The 18,502-nt window shown below is 37.2% G+C and overlaps 1 protein-coding gene across 1 annotated transcript; it reads right to left on the bottom strand.

Moving 5' to 3' along the window:
• Positions 1-1,005: 1,005 nt before the first annotated feature.
• LOC110051169 (pyruvate dehydrogenase (acetyl-transferring) kinase, mitochondrial-like) lies at positions 1,006-18,371 on the bottom strand. Its single transcript, XM_089285070.1, has 13 exons — positions 18,082-18,371; positions 16,079-16,217; positions 15,227-15,295; positions 14,878-14,941; positions 14,308-14,374; positions 7,538-7,588; positions 6,750-6,839; positions 6,187-6,264; positions 4,730-4,806; positions 4,478-4,576; positions 3,465-3,572; positions 2,616-2,729; positions 1,006-2,175 (listed from the first exon to the last, which is right to left on the bottom strand). Exons 1-13 carry the CDS (start codon positions 18,182-18,184, stop codon positions 1,966-1,968), a joined length of 1,269 nt encoding a protein of 422 aa, XP_089141196.1. The 5' UTR covers positions 18,185-18,371; the 3' UTR covers positions 1,006-1,965.
• Positions 18,372-18,502: the final 131 nt, after the last annotated feature.

Below are 18,502 nucleotides of genomic sequence, written 5' to 3'. Positions count from 1 at the left end.
CGCCTAGCATGGAAGTGGACCGGAATTCCTCAACCCTCCTTGCACATTCCCATATAAGGGCTAAATCCAATCTAAATCCAGACTTACTTCAGCCCCCATGCACGGTGGTGTAAGGGTAAGGAGAATGTAGGGTCTGAGCTTGTAGCAACCTGAAGAATCAGAACGATTGCGTGCTATAGCTTCGAAAAGCACGTATGTTTGAGCCTGGTTCACACTTGCGAGATAAGCATAGGCACAGGCACAAGAAAAAAGGAACGTTTCTTTTTCTTGTGCTTACGCTTGTGCATATTTCACTAGTGTTACGCTTATCTCACAAGTGGGAACCTGCTTATTTCATTAGCGCTATGCTTATCCCACAGGTGTGAACCAGGCTTTCTTCCCTCTTCAGTCAATAACAGGCTGTTGTTACCAGGTGATGAGGAAGAGGAATTAGCAAGGAGTTTCCACTTTACACCCCAGTGAACCTGTGGAGTGGAGGACTTTTTACATAGCATTGCGAGAGAGGTTCGTCACCTTTAAGGAGCTGACTCGTTCCAAGTCTCCTCTCTTGGGAAAAAGGTACAGGACTCGGGGGATAAACCAAACGTCTTAAGGTCGGCACACACGAGGGGACCAGTCCCATTGTGAGAACTAGCCACTTTTGCTTCGAATTCAAACTGGTTTGAATTTTTGGGACAGGTCCCTGCGACTTGTTCCTCAAAACGCTTCGTATGAACTATTCGTGGGACAAGTCCCTGCGACCAGTCTCTTCGTGTAAACTCTTCAGGGGACTAGTTGCAGGGACCAGTCGCAAGGACTAAGTCCCCTCGTGTGTGCCGACCTTTACTCATGACACAACGGACAAGTCTGCTACATATCACGGTCCCTCCTAGGGTAGGGTTTTGAGGAGGTCGTAAAGAAACAACTAATTTTTTTTCTGGTGGTCCCTGCCCTCTGCTGGGAAAAAGCACATCATACATCAACAAGGGAGAGCTCAGTCACAGCGAAACAACAGAAGAGGACATATTTTTACCTAATTACATTGTATTGCAGATTTGCACCCTAATTTTGTTCCATAGTTATATAGCATGAAAATTGTCTTCCCTTTTCTTGACAATTCGCAAAATATCAATGATCAGTGTAAAGCAAGAAATTCATAACTTCACTTGTAAGCCAGTGGCACAACCTCTACCCACGTAATAAATTATTTCTGGCTATGTAACACAAAAGTGATTTTTCTTGATGTCACTGAATTGAGAGTTTTAAATGTCTTGTATTGAACAACCCACGTACAAAGTTAAAAATATACCGGAGATGAGCGGATTTTCAAATAAACCTTTTTCTTATTACATAAACAATTAAAATTTGTTCAAGGTACGTTTTTTTGGTAAATGCATTATAAAAGGATTTTCAAGCTCATTTCTCAAACATCTGAGATACTATAGTCAACTTGTCCCTTGACCATGACGCCCGAAAAAAAGATTTGAGATAACTGAAAGAAATTCCAGTATCTGGATGTTAACTTACAATGGTTGTTATGTTAATATTTATATTATTAGATAGAGTAATGTTACTTAGAGGAGCACCATCTCTTGAATATAAATATAAATAATATAATCTACTTGCATGAATGAACAATCCGGAGGTTGTTTGTGCGCTCATATTGATCTTTTTGCAATTTGATAAACTGAGCAAGCAGCATACAAAGAATGTTTTGTCTGGTATTGTAACAACTTGTGTTAGTCCTAAACCCCAGCACTGGTTTTCAATAAATATTGAAAAATACCTATAGCAAGGGAACATGTGATTCATGACCATATGGTGAAGACCCAGGATCAATCAGATAAAAAGAACAAAATCAATGTAAGAAATGCAAGAGGGTCTTTGTTCCTGATCTAGTTGAGTGATGCTTTTCTTGTAAACTGATATTCTACTCCTTTCAATGACTAAGCCTTGTGTTGCAAAAATGCACAATCTATAACTCGTTTATGTAGAGTCAGCTGTCCTCCGACTGTTGTGCAGTCTCCTAACTTTCACCTGTCCTTGATATGTTGACAGAAATTTATTTCCGTGTCCATAAAATTTTGAAGAGCTCCAATCACGGCAGTGTTGAGCTGATAGCCTAACTTCTTCATAATTCTTGGGAGTTCTCCTGTTGTACTGGGGTAGAATTTCACTTGCTTCTGCTGATAATGCCTGGAAACCAAAGCAACAGAGTTGAAGCATTTCAAGAATTTTGCAAAACATATCCTATTTCCCAGTGAGCTCAGTATTCACTCAGCCTCCAAAAAAAGAGCACTAAGGGGTACTGGGGGGAGGAAGGAAATACATGTAATTACACATAACAATGAGCTTACGAATATACTTATTAACAGAAATACTAGCCAACAATCAAGCAATCACTTATTCAATTAGATCAGCAAAAGAGCACAGATCACTTCAACTTATCAATTTACATCGGAATCTCATTTATGAACTCCCTAAGGCAAGAGAAATTGCTTCAATCGAAACATTGACTGTAGACTTGTCCTGTTAACCAAGGGAGCAAGAAAACTACATTAATTGATCCAGAGGTTAAAAAATTAGGATTCCACAGTATAAACTACAAAACTATAAATTGAATCAAGCTGCTATACCTTTAACCAGATCACGGCATCTGTGCCAAAACCTTCCATAGAGTAAAGTTGTAGATCTCCATCAAAATATCGGGCATATAATCTTGATAATGGCAGGCCATATCCATAACCAGCCTGCAAACAAGAAGAAATGTTACAATCACACCAGTAGGGAGCTCAAGCAACGACAACAGTGACGCCGAAGACGACGCCTTGTCAAAAATGAATTTATATTTTACGAGCAAAATTCGCAACTTTCTAGATCTGTTCAGTATGCCAATGGCTCTCAAAACGTGCTCAGGCTAAATATGCAATGACAGCGTTCAGTTCCAAATGGAAATACAAAAAATTAGCCATTGTCATTCGCGTTCCTGGACTACGAAGAACTTGGCAATTTCACGTTCCTGTTTTGCAAAGAAATGTACAAAGATTTATAAAGCACATGCAGAGCTATTGTTTTGGTTATTGAATCTTTGGGTTGGTGACGTTCTCATTGCCGTCATTGTTGTGGTTTGCTCAAGCTCCCTAGTGTTACCAAAACCTCAACTAGCATAAATGAAAAGGTAGGTTCTGGATAAGATAAACGCTTTTAAAAAGGTCTTTTTCCCAGTAATTTTTTTATATTGGCAAGTAAATAACACTCATGTCAGAAATTGAAGAGTGGACTAGCATTTCTTCATGTTGCCCTAAAATTGTGAACAGAGAAACAGAAGCAGGAGAATGTGTAGTCACCGTCTACTGTACAAAAATTAAAATGACTGTAAAGTGTTAGCAGAAGGTCCCAAAAAAAACAAAGATTCCAAACAATTAGCCAGTTTTTTTTCCTGCATGGTACAGAATTGCATGTAGTTAAAAAGTTTTTCTTCCTACCATAGGGGCTGCAGAACCACTCCTCAGTGGTTCTGGGGCTGAAGTGTAGTGGTACTCAAATACTTGGTCAATTTTACTCTTGGGTATTCCACCTCCTTGATCAGAAATCTAAAACAAGAAAAGTGCAGGGACAAGATAATTAAGTGACAAAGGTTCAAATGAAGCCTGTAACTGCTGTAAAATTGATGTTAAAATCTTTTAAAATCCAAGTTTTCGCTGATCCATACATCATCAGAGATTAGAAAAATATTCCGTATAAGGCTTAAATACAAATGTAAAGTAAAAACATGTGAAAAGTGAATGAATGTGGAGAGTAAAATGTATAAGATAAATAACAAGGTACAAATATGAATAAAAATGGTAAAATGATCTAAGTGTCACTGTACAAAGAGTCTCTCTAGATATGGTAAAATAGTCATTAGAACAAAAGGTCTGCAAATTCGCTGCATTCCTCTCGGGAGTTGAGAGCAGATTTGTATTTTCGAATGTAAAATGCTTTGAACAGGCGTAAGTTTGCTGGGTTGTTTTTCAGTACAACGGTCTTGATTTCGATGCCTTTGTAGACTTTGTTTTGGCACTTTTAGATGTGTTTCTTTACAGCAGAGTTTTCATTGTTCAAGCATTCTCTTATATGATTGTGAATAAAGCATGTAGTGCTCCTGATGCAGGGACAAGACTTCAAAAACAACAGTTTTTGACCTGTTAGTCCAGGGACATCATGCATATTGTTGCCTTTACTTTAATAGCTACAACATGAATATGTTTAGTCTTAGTGACTAAACTTCTTGGGACTAAAAACAAGTTTGAATGATTAAAAATATAAATACATGTACAAAACTGATGCGGAAAAAAAATAATGCATCAGAAGCAATATTACCTGGGAAATATTTGATTATTATACTCAAAATAGCGAAACATGAATTCCAAGACTGTTCTAGAATTGGGAGTGCACCTTGAGAAAAACCTTAAACTGGTGGCTAGAAATTGGATGACTTATCAGTTAAATTACAAACCTTGACAGTCAAGTCTTGTCTTCCTTTGGTTATCAATACTTTTAGTGGAGGAATGTCAACACTGCTTCCATGTTGCTCCACGACTGCTCGCATGGCATTCTGAAAGATGAATGAAATATATAAGCTGGACTGTAAACAAGTCCCGTTCAGTGTTACTAGCCAGGCAAATTAAACACTCTCTGTGTGAAAATAAAAGGACAATTTTTAAATGGACATTTTTTTAAAAAAATCTACCACATAGTAAGGACCTACCTTTAGTAATTCAAAAAGCATGTGATACAAATGTCCAGGAACATATGCCATTTGAACTGGCTTTTTGGGATCAATAGCTGCACAGAAATAAAGATAATTAATTATTCATCAGAATATACCAGTATGTTAAAACTGATGATACACATCAAGTGCTAAGTACAGGAGTCTGGGTTGACTGGCTTGAAGACTGATGTGAAATGTTTAGAACTGTTTAAAAACAACAGAACTTGTCTAATATATAGATTTAGCCATGCCTAAAAGCAAAGCTCCTGATGGCAATAACTGACGATAAAGGAAAAAGATAATTATTTTTTCATGAATCAGAAACTCAAAAATGATCAATTGTGAGCATGTAATTGTTCAGCGTGTGGTTTTGCTATTTTTTCCAGTTAAATTTTAACAAACTATACCCAACAAGCCTAACCAAGATTGTAGAAATTACGTATATCAGGGGCTTTCCAAGAGAAAGGAATATGTCAGAAGAAAAGTCAACAATGCACCAGGGGTTAATTTGTGCCGAAATTTTGCCTTTGCGAGTACTCCTTCCTTCTCCCCCAGAGAAATAACGTGGCTTGAGCCCACAATCTAATCAGTAAACCAGTAACTGGTCAGTGGTCAACTTTAAAAAAAACATGCAACCTCGATGAGCTCTAAACCTGAGCTCGTGATGTAGTCACGTGATACTGGTCAGCGGATAGCTTGTTGTGACAGCTGTCAATCAACAATAGCTTGGATGCCCAAAATCAAAGGTGTAGCTATGGTAATGGTGCTACTCTCTTAGTTTTCAAGGTATTGGCATACGGACGGGCGTACGTACGCAGGAGCTCTGCTACACCATATAAACTCTTCCTTACAGGCTAGAAATTCCAGTTTGCCAAATGGGATATAGCATCCACTGATGTGCAAAGAACAACTTGCGTGGCTATGGACCTCAACTCTGTCAACTCGCAGTCCATAAACACACTAAAACTGAAATTGGCAGATATCCGGCCAACTTGACCTCATGCTTGGTCAACAACCCATTTGTATTACAGATACAGGTATACATGTAGCTATAGAATCATCAAGGTATTGATACAGTACATCACCAGGGAGTTTTAATGGTTGTCATCCCAGAGGGGTTAAGAGTAGAACTGGAATTAACAGGCGGTCCTCGTACAATGTCTGGCCTCATTGAGGATTTAACCAGTCAAACTTTCATCTTGCAGGTCATGTTAACTGGTCACATTGGATCATATTGTACACTTGAGGAACTTTGAAGTAAAATGATATGAACAAGAACTGTTTGTGGGCAATTCCCATTTTGAAATCCAAACTTCTGGTTTAAAATATAAACATGTCCCCTTTGGTAATTTCCAAGTTGTCCATTCCCTACTTGTATCCTGCATCTTACACATACAATATACATGATAATAATTACAAACCAGCTTAAAACGAGCTGAAGGATCATTGCTTACCATTACACTCAGAAATTTCCACCTCTGGGGAAGCACAGTAAAACTGTTCACACAAGTAGGCGGCATTGTTTATAGCATCTGGGAAAACAAACAACACAAGGAAATGGTGAATAAAACCTGCCCTAATAGAGCAGTTTTCATTTTACAGTCAAGAGTAATTCACATCTATGGTTTGTGGTTTTTCATTTCTACACTTAGAGTTAGTGATTGTTTAATAAACTTGCACTACTTTCTCAAAACCAATTGTGATTTGCTCACATGTTTTCCAATGCTGTGTTTCCTTGCTGTTTACTTACATTTGCATTGAGTTTCCATTGGTTCTCTATGTTTTCTGTGTCCTCTGTGATTAACAAAAGTTATAACTTTGGCTCTGGTTTTACATGCCAAGAGGCAATGAAACACTATTCTAACTTAATCAATTAAATATAAAACCCACGACTCCTAGATTACAGAAAATAAAGAACTGTGTTTTGAATGACCATTGTTTTCTTTGTGATGGTCTAGTTTACAGTTACATAAAGGATTACATGATTCAGGTCATGAGAAAATAACATAACTAATACCTTCTACCACTGATGCAACATGGCATGTTGGGTCAAAACAACCAATGAAATTACTCTTAGAGCTTCTGGCATCCTGACCAAATAACAACACTAGTAAAAAACACATAAAGATGAGTCACACATTATACAAGCTGAAATACAAAAAGCTGTGGTTCAGACAGGATCAAGTATTTCAGGAAATTTACCTTAGTTTGCAAACTAAGGGCAGCTTCAATTGACTGGTACATGTATGTATCTAGTTCAACAGGTCACAAGTAAAACCATGGTTGGTAAGGCTTGAAAAGTACTGTACATGTACATGTACCATCTTACATGTACTTCCCCTTATAATACTTGTATTATACAATAAAATTATTATTAACCACTGGATCATTGTATTATGCAATTCAAGAGTTTTCATTGGTTAAGCAATCATGGTATACATGTATGAGCAATTATACCATGCTCCATAATTTTGGGGCATTGTTTTAGTTTTCGATATTTTGGGGGCATTTTTAATAAAACAATTATTCCACTTGCACTAGCTGAATGTGAGATGATTATAGCCAACTCAGCACTATCAAGCTCGTTGACCATCTATTGTCTCATATTCAACATGACCTTGTGGAATAATTGTTAATTAACACATTGTCAGGGATAGAGATGAAAACAATACAATAATTTGTTAGGGGGATTTTCTTGACTGTAACAAAAACTTTCCAAAACTAACTTTAGAAGAAAAACAACTAGGAGTAAGTGACTGCCAGAACACACAACACTGTTAACACAATACTATTAAGTGCACTTACAATGCTGGGTGATAAGCATTCGTATACTAATACGATTCATGTAGAAACGATCTGTGAGAAAATGAGAAATTATCAGTCATCAGTGTCAAAAAGCTTGGAATGGGGTAAATATGTTAGGACTATTTATTAACAAAGAAATGGATTCTAATGGTCAGCAACCCCAAGTCCCTTGAGAGAAAAAAAAAATTCATAGTGATTATACTGATACTACAGAAGAGTAGCAAACTAATGTAAGAGCAACTTTCTCTAATGGTCACCTACACTGTATACCTATGCAGGTTATAATTGAAGGCTTTAGTGCAAAAAGGGCGTATGTAGCATTTTGGGTCGATTTTTATTTTTTGCAGGATCAAGCCAATTTTTGGCAGACTGGCTTGTTTTGACATGGCATCGTTGTGTAATTGTTTCTGTTGATTTGCGCTTTGTTTCGAGAATTAACATATGCAAAAAACTCAGTTTTGCAAGGGTATCTTTTGGAGATCTTTTGCTAAACGATGAAGTCAGCGAAGTGTGGTATTTGCCGCTAGTTTTATTATTCATATAATTACCCACTTTTCTTACTGTTGCTTCGTTAGCTCAAGCGAATAAAGCGCTGAACAGGCCAGATTCGACTTTGCTTGTCATGAAACCGGTTCAATACGAGGTTGGTCAATTTTTTTTCCTGTCTATTTCTCTACTTCTTTCAAAAATCAAAACATCTTTTTTTAAAAAAAACTGTGCTGTCGAAGCTGCTAAAAGTGACTGTTTAAGTTTGCACCGTGTCAAAATCCACCTTGGAAGGATTCGCTCCAAAAGATGCCGCTCGGAAAACTGAGTTTTTTTGGCATACATTATTTCTAGAAAACGAAGTGCAAATCAACAAAAACAATTACGCAGCAATGCTTTTCATGCCAAAACAAGTCAGTCTGCCAAAAATTAGCTTGATCCTGCAAAAAATAAAAATCGACCCAAAATGCTACATACGCCCTTTTTGCACGAAAGCCTTCAATTTGTTTTTCTAAAACTTTGTCAGGAAGAAGGTTTTTACCAACTTATTTCAAAACTGTAACTTTGAGGTTGTTTGGATTTTTATTTTCTTGTCCAGACGGCCTTATGTATTTTGCCCTAAAAAGAGCAAAACTCGACCCCAAAATTACACTTTTTATGAGCACTAGCAAGCCAAAATAATAAGCGTGGCTGGAAAAGCTAACCCATAGTACCAATAAATCATCTGTTAGCAGTCATTTAGCGTTGTCAGGTCCGCATGAAATTTAAACCTGAATTTTTAGTAAATTGTATGCTTCAACGATGCTATGTCATTTAGGTCAATTTTGTGGACCAGAAGGTCAATCTGGTACATGGATTTACCTGCCCAAACTATTTTCTGGTAAAAAGTATCCCTTGAGCTAAGTTTTTATGGCAAATCTACCTCAGGTAAATAAAACCAAAAAAAAAAAAATTGAGAACATCTTGAAGACTAGGCACTTGAGCTAATCACAAGACAATTTGACCTTTCACGCTGCAATCACTATCTCCAACATTGATCTAGCAAAGTTTGCCTGTGGGTCTAATCTCCAGTAAAATAGTCTTTAAGTCTCTCAGGCCCAGTTCATACGTCGCTTTTCTGCTGTGTCGAATTCAATTCAATTAAGTGCGGCAAAAATGCGACTGTGGACTCATACATCGCACTTGTGTTGCACTTAATTCAGAATTTATACTGTCGGGTATGTCGGTCAGCGGAGAATGTTTTAAACGTAGAGTATTCAATATGGCGGACAAAAATACTGAGCGCAGAAGGACTTTGATTTTGCTAAAAATTGTCCACTAAAGGAACGAGAAGGAGAAGGCTGACAACGGAGCAGTATGTGTTGCAATATGTTCAGGTTGCACTGGGTCGAGAATGGCCAAGTTTCTTCTTTTTCTTTGGCGGGAACACATTTACGCATGCTCAATACATTAACATAATGTATGCATTAGATTTGACACGGCAGAAATTCGATGTCTGAATCAGTGTCGCATTTCTGTCGGATAATGCAACAAGACCAGTCGAACGTGCGGCAGAAATGCAGCAGCCGATTCAGACGTCGAATTTCTGTCGAATTTAATTCGTTGAATCGAATTCGACACGGCAGAAATGCGACGTATGAACCGGGCCTAAGATCAGTTACTGTAAATGAAAATACCTATCAGGCTGCAAACAAGCATTTTAAGCAGATGTTTAAAATCTTAAAAGTTGTTGTCACTGACTTAAAAATCTTAAAATAGACATTTCGGCTAAAATACTATAACCTTCTTCAGTGATGAAATGAATGTTAATGGTGTCTAAATGTAAATGAGATGTTTATAAGAATGTGAGGAACTCGCTAGGGATTAATTTAGCATTTTGTAAATGTGTGGAATATGCGCGTGGTCATTAATTGAGTTCGGTTCGTGAATAGAATGCCACGCTTCCAAGAACAATCTACGCGACCACAAGGGACAGCGGTGTATGACCTTGACATTATTAAAATCAAATTCGTGGTTGTTTTTCATACAGTGTTCTGCCAAAAGAGAGTTCTTGTCACATGTGAGGACGGCTCTTTTATGTTCTTTTGTTCTGGATCTCAGTGCTCTGGATGTTTGACCGATGTAAAGTTTTTCACAGTTTTTACAATTGATTTTATACACGACACCAGTTGACAGGTCTTGATCAAATTTGTCCTTTGGTTTCTTGAGGATCGAACCAACCGTCTTGACAGGTTTATGAGCAACATTTACGTCGAATTGTCCCAAAGTTCTTGCAATTTTTTCAGAGATTCCTTGAAAATATGGCAAAGTAACAAAGCCTCTGTGGCTTTGAAGCTGATTATTTTGGGGCTGATTTAATGCTTTAGGTGGTTTGGTTCTTTGGCAGCTTTTTGAGTTATTTTTTTGTAAAAAAAAAATACCTCTTAGTCGGCGCGTCGGGTATGTTATGGACGGGTCAATGGGTGAGTGAGTGAGTGAGTGAGTGAGAGATGTATGTATGTCACACCAATCAGATTGGATCTACTATAAACAGCCAATCAAATTTCTTGTTGTAAAGGTAAATGGTATGTGACAAGATTTGATCCCAATAGAGTTCAGGACGGCCATATTTATTCTTCTATGAAAGAGGAGGAAGTATTCATATATTGGGTTTACTTCGACATTTTCTGTGGTTTAGGCTGAGGATTTTAGTTAAATGAGCGAGATGAGCCTTGAGGTTTGAAACAGTTTGTGAGTTAGTAGTATGCAAATGCAACGAGATATTTTTATTTTTAGTTACAAAGGTAACTTGATACTTTTGTTTTTCACAAGGAGTAAATTCAATTAGAGGTCACGAATCGTCGCGTCTAGTTCTTAGGACATGTTTTAGAGGGGACGAGACTTTAGATTTGAAACAGTTCTAACGTTCACAATAGTAAGTGCGGGTAACAATTGTTTTGTTCTTGTTGTATGCAAATATAACGAGAGATTTTTGTTTTTTAATTACAAAGTGTAATTTGACACTCTTGTTTTTCATAAGGGAGTAAATTCAATTAGAGCGGACGAATCGTCACCATTCTTTCCCACGAGATGTTTGCTATCTTTAGTAACAAATGGTAACTTAACACTTTTGTTTTTTATATGGGAGTAAATTTAATTAGAGCTGACAAGTTATCGGCTATTGTTTCCAGGATATTAAACAAAAAAGAAGGTTTCGTTTCTGGACGGTTTTTCAGCGTCTCTGCAGTAGCAGTTTAATAGTTTTATTTGATGACATTCATTTCAGTCCGATATTTTTAAAGGTAAAAAGTATGAGAACTGTTCAAATGTTCTTTGAAGACTGCGTGGCACCAAGTTAAAGTGCATTTAATTAAATCAGACTTTCAACGTGCCAGAGGTTTTTTTCTCTTTCTTTCTATTTTCGGTGAAGTTGTGTTGTGTTGTGTAAAAAGGTAAACTTACGACTTGTATAAAATGCGAAAAAGTCTCTAAATTAACTTGAGTATTTTTGAGCAAACATTTCTCTTGGGGGTTGGAAGGGTTATGTGATCGGTGAGCGAGGGAGTTATGTATGTGCGCATGTCACACCAATCACAGTGCGGGTTGTATCAAAGAGCGAATCAAATTGCTTGTTGGAAAATAAGATGGTATCTACATTAATCTGGAGACGTGTCAGATTACTGTAGTTTGTTCAGTCAAACATTTTATGGCTTACTATTTAGCTATCTTACCATGACTGATGTAACATCGCAACCAGAAAAACTTGTCAAATTAACCAAATCATTACTGTACCATGAATGCCTCTATCTCCAAAACTTCACAGAAAAAAATAACTCTTGCACGCCTTGCGTGCTTATGTTTAAGAATTGGTCCGTGTAACCATTGGTTTTAAGTGTGTCCACCACGTGTTGTACTTCGGGATTTTTGTCTTTGTCAGTCGACAGAATATTCTTTTGCTCTGTCAAGAAGGGTTCTGGCCACTGAGTGTTTGTGTTGCAAAGGGTGGTGAGAGCTGAAATGGAGATACTTGTTGGTATGGGTTGCTTTTCTGTAAACACTGGTTTTAATTGATCCATTAGTATTTCTAGTTGTCTTCATGTCGAGGAATGCGATGGATCTATCACTCTCTTCTTCGACTGTGAATTTGATGTGCTGGTTGATCGAGTTAAGATGGGAGTGAAATTCAGTGAGATGCTCACGGGCGAGGCAAACATGGCTATCGTCAACATATCTGTACAACCACTTAGGGGGGTGTGGTGCAGTACTTAACGCTCTCTCTTCGACGTGTTTCATCACCAAATTTGCCAAGATGGCGCTTACAGGTGAACCCATGGGACAGCCGAATATTTGTTTGTAGAAAACACCACCAAAGACAAAGTAGTTGTTGTCAAGCACGAATTCAAGCAACTTCATGATGTTGTCCATGGACATATTGGTTCTTTCGGGGATGGTTGAATCGGACTCAAGTCTGGTCTTAGTCACCTCGAGTGCCAGTGCCATGGGGATAGATGTGAAAAGTGATACAACATCAAAAGACACCATGATCTCATGTGGTTCGATTGTGCAATTAGAGATTTTTCTCACGAAGTCGTTACTGTTCGTAACAGTGAATTGGTTGCGTTGTAACAGAGACAAAATAGAAGCTAGGTATTTGGAAGCCTGATAGGTGGGGCAGTTGATGGAACTGGTGATGGGTCTCAGTGGGACCTTGGGTTTATGTATCTTTGGTAATCCATAGAAAGTAGCTGATGTGGCATCAGTGCTTCAGAGTTTGTAGTACAATTTGTCGTTGAGTTGTTGTGCACCGGGATCATGGCACTGGCACTCGAGGTGCAAAAAATCCGAGGTACAACATGTGGTGGAGACACTCAAAACCAATGGTTACACGGACCAATTCTTAAAAAGTTGCCAAAGAACCAAACCACCTAAAGCATTAAATCAGCCCCAAAATAATCAGCTTCAAAGCCACAGAGGCTTTGTTACTTTGCCATATTTTCAAGGAATCTCTGAAAAAATTGCAAGAACTTTGGGACAATTCGACGTAAATGTTGCTCATAAACCTGTCAAGACGGTTGGTTCGATCCTCAAGAAACCGAAGGACAAATTTGATCAAGACCTGTCAACTGGTGTCGTGTATAAAATCAATTGCAAAAACTGTGAAAAACTTTACATCGGTCAAACATCCAGAGCACTGAGATCCAGAACAAAAGAATATAAAAGAGCCGTCCTCACATGTGACAAGAACTCTCTTTTGGCGGAACACTGTATGAAGAACAACCACGAATTTGATTTTAATAATGTCAAGGTCATACACTGCTGTCCCTTGTGGTTGCATAGATTGTTCTTGGAAGCGTGGCATTCCATTCGCGAACTGAACTCAATTAATGACCACGTGCATATTCCAGACATTTACAAAATGCTAAATTAATCCTTAGCGAGTTCCTCACATTCTTATAAACATCTCATTTACGTTTAGACGCCATTAACATTCATTTCATCACTGAAGAAGGTTATAGTATTTTAGCCGAAACGTCTATTTTAAGATTTTTAAGTCAGTGACAACAACTTTTAAGATTTTATTACTGTGCCTGACTACAACTACAGTATTTTTAAGCAGATGTTTATTTTGAATTTAACAAATCATACATTTGGCGGTTGGTGACTACAGACAACGCACGCAACGAAACATCAGATAATAAATCAGCATCGAGAATAATCTTTGAGAAAACTAGTGGAATACATAATTGACAAAATACTTAGAGTGATTTCTGACCTTAATTTAGCCTGAGTTTGATAAACAATGAGCTGAAATGGAAACATCGCTTGCAACTTTTATTACGTTGTATGTATGAGACATTTTCAACTGTTGCCAGGTCACATGGTAACCAGTCGCGCAGCTGTGTGACCAAACAAACAAAGAAATGGTAATGCAGCCACATGACGACAGTTACCATATCCAGGTGTAAAAACCATTTTAACGAATAACTTGAAGTTACATGTAATTTTCTAGTCATAGAACTCAATCTTAACATTTTTCCACTTCTAAAAAACTTAATGTTTTTGTCTGGAGTAAGAAATCTATTCCATATACAAGGCTGTGGAAAAATTGTGAAAAGCCCAGAGGTTCCTAACCATGAAAAAATATATATCCAGCACTTAAACTTATATGAAAAAAGTGAGTTTTTTCAGTTGCCCAAAGTCAAAAGTTAGGCACCTGTGGCACCTGGGTGCTTCTAGAGCACAGCCCTGATATGGAAAGATATTCTATGATTCTGGTACAAAGAGTATCATATTAATTACATTACCTAGAAAATACTCTATTGATGGATGGAAGGCATCATCACCCTCCTTCTCTCGAAGTTCCATGATGCCCTGAATTATAGAAGAATAAATATTACAGAAGACTTCAGTTCCAAATTCACATGTACGGAAAAAGACAAAAGACAGTAATCATCTAGTTAGGCTTTGCCTCCTTTTTTAGTGCACCTCCTCTTCTAAAAACTTAAATTGACAATTTTGTTTTAAATAAAGATCCTCATCATCCTCATCATCATCATCATCATCGTCGTCATCGTCACACTGTCACACTTCTATGCTTGTTGTTCTGTGATGTTATCCAACCAAAGCTATAATCACTTTTTCTCTAAAGGTCCAACACCATTGGTAACACTCATTTAGGAATGTAAATCTCCAAATACTGTAAGTTATAGACTGAAATAACTTTAAAAGCTCAGATTTGCCATGGGACCATTCTACGATGAGTAGAATAAGTACATTGTACACACTAAAGAAAGTGGCACAATCCTTTCTAGTCATAAAACTGATACATTAAAGAAATGACATCTAAACTAGGCTATAATAATTATTATCTTTACCTGGGCCATGGTCTCGACAACGTTATCATGGCGCTGTTTGATGTACATCAAACTTTGCGTGAATCTATTGAAATACAAATGTTTGACACTAAAGTGAGGCATTGATCCCTGTCATTCACAATTTCATTAGCCATCTCTGTTTTCACCATTTGGCTACAAAATAATTATCAAAAATGATGAACACTCACGGCCTAGCAAGCAGCAATGAAATCCACATTTTCATATTACTTTTGCACACTTTCCAACTTAATCTACCTACCAGTAGGCAGTTTGAAAAACTAATGCAAATTTGTAAACTGTTTCATCAGCTAGCTAAAATACTGCAAATTTTCTAAGAGCAAAACATTACCTGTTTGTAACTTCATCTGTTTCTTCTTCATTTTGAAACTCAACCAACTCGCTAAAACTCTGAACATACCTGACAATAAATCAGATAAGCAACCTTTAATGTGCATGTACTTGCTACATGTATGTTGGTGCTACTACAAAAATCCGTCAAACCCCCACACAGCAGTACACGTAATTTGTTATCTGCACGTAATTCAAACCTTTCACCAACAATACTTTCACATCACATAACCAAATGAAACTAAGCAAAAGTGTTGTTATACTAAAATAGTTACTCACTACTGCATGATTGAGTTAGGCCAGGTCAGACAGAAAAATACCGGCCAGGACACACTGACCATGCTGTATTAGATCTATATATTGTGTACTTGATTTAAATATATTCCCATCTGGCCCTCCTGCTCATTCAATAAGCAGATAGTATACCAATAATAATGCTGGAAAAATGTGATAAGAATGCTGGCAGTAATCTACAATACACTACAATATTTATGAATAAAAGTCTTAGGAGAAATTTACACTTTTGGTGCTTTTGCACACACCTCAGACAAACAGTCATGAACAAATACAACTTCAACTGCCTAGCCTCTCTCCCTACCTCACATACAATGTTGAAACCGAGTACCTGTAATTTCTCCTGAGTTTCAACATTGTATTCATATGGGGAAGGGGAACAGCAATGAATGGCAGCGCTTTTTCAAGCTTCAGTTGCAGAACACGGATAATTCGCTACATTACATCAGTGTCCAAAGGACTTTTGTCAACCATTAACAGTATTCGATTCAGAATAACATGCAATACAAACCATCACTTCAGGGTACAGTAAAGATATTGAAACTTCAATCATACTCACCAGCTTCTAACAAGTTCAACAGATGGCATTTTCAACAAGTTCTTAGGAAGAAGATCAATCTCCCTGATGATGTGTGCAAGCCGCACAGGTAATTCATGTCGACCAAACTGGAAAGATTCTACTGGTTTTGCAGTCTTGCCTTTCAAAGGAAAGAATGTCAATGTTTTAGTCTGATGGAATGTTAATTAAACAAGATTAGAAAAAAGCTCTTCTCAAACTGTCAACCTTTCACTCTTGCCTCTCCATATCAAAGGTTTTCACAAAGTTACAACTAAAACTCATGCAGTAGAGACAAAAGTACACTAAAGAATAACACAATGCACTTCTTATTACTTAAAAATGACTTGATATCCAATCACTATCTAATTAGTTTAAATTTTATAAGAAAATAGATAATTTATAAAATAGATAAAAAACTTCTCTGAATCAGTAAAGTAGCTTTTTTGTATTTAAGCCTCAATAAATGTCCAACACCTGTTTAACCCAACTATTGTATTTAAAACTTGCCGGTCACAGAAAAAAAAATGTCCAGCATTAGTATTACCAACAAAGGTAAACAGAGTCTAATGAAACTTGGAATGGATTACCAGTATGGGATTGGCCTTCTTAATAATATTACTTCTGACATTTTAGCATTTCCTTGATCTGAACCTAATTTTGCACATTCCAAAATGATTTGCTTATAAAATTGTGACACTAGAATGAGGATTAAAGCAATTATGCTGTGAAAATGAAAAGCTCTAAGCCTAATATTTATATTGACCATCCATTAGTTTCATGAGAACAATGTTTAAAAAAATAGATATGTTGCTAAAGTTATGTTGAAAAAACAACACAATTTAACATTAAGAACCACTTAGGAGGACCTTTGTACATGAACAATATCATTGCGTCAAAAGTAATTACCATTTATAAACAAAATTTCTGTCAACTCATGAAGCAAGCACTTGAAATTTGTTCTTCTTTAACTTTCCTTTCTTATAGGCTTGTTTATTTTAGTGTTTCAAAGCTAAAACCTGTTTTATAAGACTGCCAAAAATAACCCACATTATTTGTACTTAAATTTTAATAATGTTTATGGAGATGCCAAAACTGAGCCAAGAAATTTGACCAGATACTACCATTTAAATGCAAAAAAATTCAAGAACATTTCTAAAATTTGCTAGATTGAAACTGGAGACAAAACTGTAAAAAGACATTGTAGCAAGTCAGCTGAATTACTTTCCAAGCCATGCCAGTGGTCATGTCTGACAACAGAAACTCAAAGTGAAATATTTAAAAGTGCATGATTATGTACTATACTTTTTAACATAAAACAGGATCAGAGACACAACTCCAACCTTGTGATTATCACATGATTCACGAGTAAGCGTAAACGGATGTGTTAACAACTATTTTACCGGGTATGGGGGCGTATTGGGGGCGCTGCCTGTACGTCACCATCGTTTAGAATGCAAATGACCTTGAGAGCAGCGAAACACGACTCCAGATAAACAAGGGTAATTCTCGCCGTTCATTTGAGCTTACATAGTTTCAACACTACAAGGGAAAATTTCTGAAGTTTTGAAGTAGGTAGTAAACAGCATAAACATTGTTCGCTCCTTCAGCGCAAAGTCACGGAATAAGTCATCACTCGACTAAGCGCGTAAAATTAACGAACTGACTTGAAAAAATCTCGCGTTTATGAATCGAAAGGGCTATTATTACTTCTACAGAAAAGAACCTGGGTGGCAGAAATTGGCCGCGTGACAAATAAGTTTCATCATCCATAACAGCGAAAAAAAGCATCACTGACTCCTTGTTAGGCGAAGTATTACGCTATTTACATAATTTTGCCTAACAAATGCTCTATTCTTCGAGATCACCGTCTATATACATGAAAGCAACCTGCAGGAGCCGTAGTATTCACGAACGATTTTTAACTCCACCAAGCTTACTCAATCATTGACAAGTTATTGCTGTTCAGCATAGTACATTGAAATAAAACTCGTAAATCTACGTACCGAAAGTTGTAAATTGCTCAATCGACAAGGAGGACTGTTGGTAGCGACTGTATCGCTGAATGAGCTTGGCGACATCTTCAAACAAGACTCTTGTGATCCGCATAATGAAATATGTACTTATGTAGTCAAAACAATACTCTTCTCCCTTCTTGGCTTCATGTAGATTCTCTTCGCTTAGTTACTAAAACACTTGTCCAGCAGATTTTCTGTGATCATAAAGGCATGCTTGAACCTTGTACTCTTAAAAATACATCAATGAAGGTCTACACTGGCGCGACGGAAAAGTCACATGATTTGGTTCAACCAATCAGAATTTGGAAAATTGCTCCATGAGCTGGGTCACGTTTTTCGGCGCTTTTTTAGATCACGGGGAAGGGTGGCAGGTTTTCCTGAGCCAAAAATAGCTAAAAATAAAAATAAA

The sequence above is a fragment of the Orbicella faveolata genome, unplaced genomic scaffold, assembly GCF_042242905.1.
Source record: "Orbicella faveolata isolate gen_17 unplaced genomic scaffold, um_ofav_v1 contig_13, whole genome shotgun sequence".
Taxonomy (NCBI): Eukaryota; Metazoa; Cnidaria; class Anthozoa; order Scleractinia; family Merulinidae; genus Orbicella; species Orbicella faveolata.
This window is presented reverse-complemented; position numbering and strand designations above follow the sequence as displayed.

Excerpts from the sequence above, each read along its gene's own strand:
- LOC110051169 (XM_089285070.1), bottom strand. The coding sequence starts at position 18,184 with ATGCGGATCACAAGAGTCTTGTTTGAAGATGTCGCCAAGCTCATTCAG. Across the intron at positions 16,218-18,081 it reads TGAGCAATTTACAACTTTCG|GCAAGACTGCAAAACCAGTA; the intron begins GTACGTAGATTT and ends TTCCTTTGAAAG. Across the intron at positions 2,730-3,464 it reads GTGGTTCTGCAGCCCCTATG|GCTGGTTATGGATATGGCCT; the intron begins GTAGGAAGAAAA and ends TCTTGTTTGCAG.